The 6,739-nt window shown below is 45.6% G+C and overlaps 1 protein-coding gene across 1 annotated transcript; it reads left to right on the forward strand.

The window, feature by feature from the left end:
- Positions 1-349: 349 nt before the first annotated feature.
- Positions 350-6,433, forward strand: SLC46A2 (solute carrier family 46, member 2). Its single transcript, XM_010153800.1, has 4 exons — positions 350-1,418; positions 3,045-3,128; positions 4,745-4,901; positions 6,376-6,433. Exons 1-4 carry the CDS (start codon positions 350-352, stop codon positions 6,431-6,433), a joined length of 1,368 nt encoding a protein of 455 aa, XP_010152102.1.
- Positions 6,434-6,739: the final 306 nt, after the last annotated feature.

A 6,739-nucleotide genomic window follows, 5' to 3' on the forward strand; every position in this document is an offset into this window, starting at 1 on the left:
TGGGTCATCTGACCTCTTCTGAAACTACACCAGGAAGAGGAGCAGCAGCAGTCGGTGAGTGCAGGGCGTTCTCCGGCTCTACAAAAGCCTCTCGCGTGTGAGCTGGAGATCAGAGCAGCGCAGTGATGTGCGTGCGTACACATACGTAACAAGGCGAGGTGCAAATATTCTCCCAGCCAGATCATCTCTTGCACAACTCTCTGCCTCGGTGCAGCCTGGCAGACCTTCTGTTCTTCCCTCTGCTGCTCCCCTCCAAGCATGCCTCCAGAGAAGAGCTTCTGAAGAGCCATTTCGTCCCACGCATCTCCCTGAAAACAGCTCTCCCCAAGAAGAGGTGGTCACCGGCAGCATGGTGGGGGTGACGGCGATGAGGACATGGATTGAGCCAGTGGTCGCGAGTTCCCAAGTGGCCAGTGCCTTCTACGACACGGCACTGCTGCTGGTGGTGAAGAACTACTACAACCAGACCAATGCCACCTTTCCCTCCCATGCACTGGAAGATGCTCAGCAGAAGGCTGTCTCTGATTTTTATATCATCTACAAACTAGTCCTGGGCCTGAGCCCACTGGTGTCAGCCTACGGCTTGTCCAAGCTGGGCGACAGGATACATCGGAAGATCCCCATCTGCTTGCCTCTTCTTGGCTACTTGGGCTCCAAAACTCTCCTGCTCCTCCTGATCCTGCTGGGTTGGCCGATCGAGGTGATGTACGGGGCTGCCGCCTTCAATGGGCTGACGGGTGGTTTCACAACGCTCTGGGCAGGCGTCATGGCTCTGGGATCCCTGGGCTCCTCCGAGAGCAGGCGGTCACTGCGGCTTATTGTTATTGAGTTGGTGTATGGCCTTGCTGGCTTTCTGGGAAGCATGGCATCTGGCTACCTCTTTGTTGGCTTCGGTGACCGCTATCGAGAGGGCACTGTGCTGGTGAGCTGCAGCATTGCTTGCTATGCTTTCTGCCTCCTCTACAGCATTTTTGTCCTGACAGTCCCCAAGCCAGCAGCCTCCTGTCCAGCCAAAGCCAAGAGTGCAGAGGAGGTGGGCAGCCAGGTACCAGCTCACAAAGAAGCAGCAGCCGTAGGGAGTTCCCAATCTTCGAAAAGCAGCAGCTCCACTCCAGTATCCCCCTCGAAACTCATCATCATTATGTTGTTTGTGGCAGCAATCCTGTATGACCTAGCTGTTGTTGGTGCTATGAATGTACTCCCACTCTTCTTGCTCAGGGAGCCTTTAAGTTGGAACGCTGTGGAGATTGGCCACGGCAATGCCGCTGGGTATGTGATCTTTATCACCAGCTTCCTAGGGGTATTTGTGTTCTCCAAATACCTGAGGGACATTACCATGATCATGATTGGAGTGACATCCTTCAGCGCTGGCATCCTCATCATGGCCTTCGTGCGGTGGACATTCCTGTTCTACATCGGTGAGTCGGACAGCGCAAGCAAGCACACCCTGAGAAAGGGGCTGGGGCATTTCAGTGTCAGGAGCAGGGCTTTTGCCCTGCTTCACTGCAAGTCTCAGAGCAGGGATCTCGGCAGACTGTCACACCCGTGATTCCCAAGAGGGCTTTATTATCATCCCCGTCTCCCCACATCGCTCTTTGTACCCCTTACAGTCAGCACCCTACAGTATCCACAGGCGGTGTACACTCCTGCCAAGGCTTACTGTAAGGCTGGTTGACTTGTAAGTCGTCACTTGGTCATAGCCCAGATCTGAGCAGGTGAACAATACTGACACCACGGGAGCAGTGTGAGTTGTGTCTGGCTACCTGTACTAGTTGAACCACACCGCTGCATTAATGGGAAGTACTTGATTCTTATGACCTAAGGCTTAAAGCTACAACAGAAACAAACTGGAAAAGGTTTCATGTTTAGTGAACAACTTCAGATGCAATTTATTTTTGTTACATTAAGGCATTTATAGTTGATGGGAAGCTTAATAGTGAAACAGTGGTGCTGTTTTAGCAGCTAAAGTATCATGAGAATGTAGTCTACAAACACTATGTATAAGTGTCAAAGGGACAGGTCACAATAGAAGGGGCATCATCCCATGACAAAGGAAAAGCAAGTTTATTGCTGGGAGGTAACCTCTACATGAACACAGAAAACAAAACCCAAAGACTACATCCGTTGTGGCAGTGAGATTCATATCAAAAAACCAGAGTATTGTGTGTTGCATGGCTTTGTGGGTTTTATTCTGAAAGTGAGAAAAAGATCTAAGAGAAATGGCCTGACGTGATTTTTCTGCTTGCCCCTATGAGGAAAGAGAAACTGAAAATCAAACAGAGTTATTCTAAAGGGAAAGACAGTGGAACATTATATTTGTGTACTAAGCCAAACATTGAGTGATATTTTTAAGAGATTTTGTTTGTTTAGGCAATCAGGCTGGGGAACAAAAGATAAAAATTAAAATAAAAAATATTTGTTTCATATTAAACCCATCATGAATGCATGCTGCTACACAGTATGCAGGATGCTTATTTCCCTGCACTGCAGAGACACCTTGGTAAACTAGACATGGACCAAGTCTTCACTGAGGTTGGTTCTACAGACAGGAAGATAATTCCAGCTCCCTAAAAGTTCCCACACTAGAAGAAGCCTAAAATACTGCAAGCCAGAAACACTGAGATAGAAAGCAGCTATAGTGTTATAAAGGTACTGTTACTGTCAAGGCCATGTAGCATGGGATGTTCTCTCTGCTGATTAGACACAAATCATCAGCCTCCCTATCTCAAAGGACAGTGTTGGATTCCATCTGGGCTGGGATTTTGGGCTGGGACCAAGAGGCCATGGCTATTTTGGGCAAAGCACCTCTGCTAGTGAGAGTAATAGGTGGTTTATCCACCGTCACTTGGACAAAGTGAGGACCTACACTCCTACTAAAGATTGGTAGGTACTTCAGGTACTTCTTTCTGGTACCCATGGGACAACAAAAGGTGAAGCAAAGGCCCAGTCCAAGCCATTAGCATGAGGTCTTCAAAAGCAGAGGTGGTTGTGCTGGGAGATGAGGAGCAGGTACTGATGATAACTACACGTTCATTGCATTGCAGCACGGGCAGTGATGCTCTTTGCCCTCATCCCCTTACCAACCATCAGGTCCATGTTATCCAAGCATGTCGAAGGATCATCCTACGGTAAGTACTTTGGTTACCTCACTGATCAAAAAAACCCGCACATCCCTCCATTCATCCTAAGGTGTAAAGAAAAAGGTGAGGTATTGCTGAAATCTGTGCTTTGCGTAATAAAACTAGAACAGTTGGTGCCGCAAACAGGAAGGGAGGAGCAGAGAAACTTGCAGGACAAGATTGTCACATCCAAACTTCTTGTCTTCAGTTGCATCATCATTTATCCATAAAATTTTTAGCATGTGCTTCCAGAGATTACTATCAGTTTTCAGCTCTAAGGCAGGGAAAATATCTGTGCTGCTGCCCAAACCCACTGTACTCCAGGGAAAACCAGGAGAAGCAGGATGTTGTGTTGAAGCAATGTGATACACCATTTATGTTTGGCTTATTTTACTTCCCAGTTTTGGGAAGGATGGATTCCTTTAGTCTTTTTTCAGTTTTGCTCTCTAAATATGTCTCTAAGCATGACCTGGCAATTTGTTCCTGTCACACCATGATTTAACTAACAAAGGATAACTTTTGCATAAAAATCAGCCATTTTTGGTAAACGGGAGCAGAAATTCTTTTATCTTACAACTTGTATTAGAAAATGGCAAAATACAGGTATTTTACAACACCGTTTGAAGACTACCATTTTTACCCCAGTGAGCTGGATTTAGACACAATAAACAGGACCAGCCACGCATTCCATTGGCATCACAGGCCCATGATCCCTTGTGCCTCCTCCAAACATGTTCCTACAGCCATCCTTTCCATTCTTTTTCCTCTGCCATACGAACACAACACTGCTCCACCACCAGTCCATTCATACTGCTCGTGCTCCTCAATGTGCTCCATAACAAACTCACCTGCCACAAATAGTGCAGCTCACACCCCAAAATAATCACTATTATTAATCATAATGTTGTTTTTAACCTCCAGGATGAGCCATACAGGCTGCACCTGATTACAGACCAGCTCACAAGCAGGACCAGCCCTTGCCTCCTGGTGGTGTCTCCTTAGATGGTGGCCACCTGCCCAGTGCGGCTAGAGAAGGCTGCCAGGGCGGCAAGCTCAGCGCCCAACCCTGACCTTCCTCCCACATCCCGGCAGGGCTTGGTTACTTCCCCTTCCCTGTTTAGCATAGCAGAAACAGAAGGGTGTACTTCAGCAAAAAAGCTGTTTCAGCTAGGATTCAGTTTCTGCCTTTCCTTGACCCTAAACATCAGTCAAATCACACAAATCACATATACTTCCCCATTCCAGCCATTACTATCATTTGAACCCAAGGACCATCCTTCTGGCCTAGGGCACAGACAGACCCTGACTAAAATCTCCCTTGTCCTGAGGATGTTAGCCAAGACTACTTTTCTACATCCTATGGAAAGGAGCACTTGTTGCCTAGTTTATTGCTGCTCTTTCAAGCAGCATCTAGACTGTTTAAACAGAGTTTTCCAGTTGGGTCTTTTGTCCTATGCCTAAGAGACGGAAAAGTCACTTAATTCTGGCTCAGAGCAGCAGCAGGCACAAGCACATGCCACCTGGTGCTTGTGAAGCAATGAAAAAAAAAATTAGTGATGATCCTGGATTCGGCAGGGAGAGCTGTTTTTTCCTCCCTGGTAACAAACTATGTTCTTGTTTTACAGGTAAGGTGTTTGTCCTGCTGCAGCTGTCCTTAGTCACCACGGGAGTAGTGACATCTACAGTCTACAACAAGATCTATCAAAACACACTGAGCTGGTACAGCGGCTTCTGTTTCATTTTGTCCTTTCTAGTTGGCTGCCTGACTCTCTTCCCTTTAAGGTAAGGAATAGGAAGGGTTTTGTCCAAAGGAACATCCTCCATTTTCTCCATGCTTCTTGATTCTAGGTCTAAAGCATGTAACACAGATGGAATTTTTTTTTTTTTAATTTAGAAAGACAAAAAAATTGGAAGAGAAAAAAAAATCTTGCAGAAATTAGTTGAGAAATATCGAGGAGATTTAAAGAATGAAACCTGCAAGTGATCTAGCCAATGTTTTTAATCTTTTTGCTTCATGTAATGTGAATTGCTGTAGGAGGAGTATTTGGCAGAGTTTAAGAGCTGATAACCTCAGGGGACAAAGCTTTAGTACAAATGTAGTGCTTGTTATTGCGAAAATAGTAGTCAAGTAGAACAAACCTACGCAAAGTAAAACATTTTTTTTTTAAATCCATTACAGGTTACTTACTCATTGTGACAGAAAAGAATAATCTGAGTCTCCCTCAGGTGTTCCTTTCAAAGAGAAACCATTACCACATAGGGAAGGAAATGGTTACTTTTCTGATCCAGTGAATTTGCCCAACTGTACAGCTATAGAGCAACTGAGAGGTACAACCTCAAGAACAAATTTTAAGCCCAAAATTAGCCTAATTTGAAGAGAGAAAGCTGAAGGAGCATGTCCATCTGCTCCTCCAGAATTTTTGAAGGATCTCCCTTCAAATATCACCTTGTCTGTCATCCCCTCCCCAAGACCCTCTGGCTCACTGCATTACTACAAACAGCGAGACTCTTGCAGTATGAAGATAAAGTGAATTGTGATAATGTCAGTCTTTAACCCATGCAACAGCAATATTTTCATTCAGACACAAGGCAGGTACAGGATAAGCTGATGTCTGATCCCAGGCAAAACACGTGCCAAGTTCTGCTGCAATTTTTTACAAAAGTAATAGTAGAAAGTCTAAAGGCACTATGTACACCTATCTCAGTGTCACAGATAGGAAGAAAAGAAAAAGCAGTGCTAAGGAAAGCTCTTGCATCATCAGCTCTGCCTTGTCCAGAGCACCCAAGGCTTTCTGGGTTGTGAACACTTTTGACACCTGGTATCAGCAGGACTGTGAGTGTGAGGAAGGCTACTTCGTACTCATCATTCCTCTGGCTCTGCTTTTCTCCTTGTATTTTCCGGACACAGGAGTGACTCATTTCTTAGGCACAACTGTGCTGTTTAACAGCGACTCACTGCTGGCTATTCAACTGCTTTTCAACACACGCTCCCCAAATAGAAGTCAGCACCATCATCAGCACAAACATGGGGTTAGGACTTAAAGTCTGAAATGAATGTCACTGCTTGTACGCAAGAGTGACTTACAGAGTGGCTGGCAGATCCTCGAGAGGAATCACATGAGCACTCAGCCAGCTCCAGGCACTCCAGTGAGGTTATGTGTTCTAACCAAAGAACTGGTTAGGAAAAAGCAAACTCTAGTTTGAGAAAGTAACTTGCTAGCTCTCTTGTAAGCTCTGTTTTTATTGCTCTTTACAGCATTGTGGCGATCAAACAACGTTCCACCAGTGGCTCCCTTCAGATTCTGACTGAGTGACTGTACCACCTAAAGCATCTTTTGGTCTTCATCATCTCTACTCCCTAAGCTACCAAGTGGAAGGTTTGCCAAGCATTAGTCCCCACAGTTATCATCATTACAGAAAGCATCACATTTATGTTTCCACTTCACAGCATGCTATGGCCTCTCAGCCACTGAATTCACTCAGGACAAGAGAGTTTGCCTTGTTATTTCTGCAGTACATCATCTTGCAGATAGATGCACTGAGTGTTGATACCAGCAGTCTGCAGAGCATTTCGCTTTCCTTCTAGGCCAATTAGCAATAGTGCAGAGCAACAAGAGCAT

This window comes from Eurypyga helias, unplaced genomic scaffold, assembly GCF_000690775.1.
Source record: "Eurypyga helias isolate BGI_N326 unplaced genomic scaffold, ASM69077v1 scaffold46746, whole genome shotgun sequence".
Classification (NCBI taxonomy): domain Eukaryota; kingdom Metazoa; phylum Chordata; class Aves; order Eurypygiformes; family Eurypygidae; genus Eurypyga; species Eurypyga helias.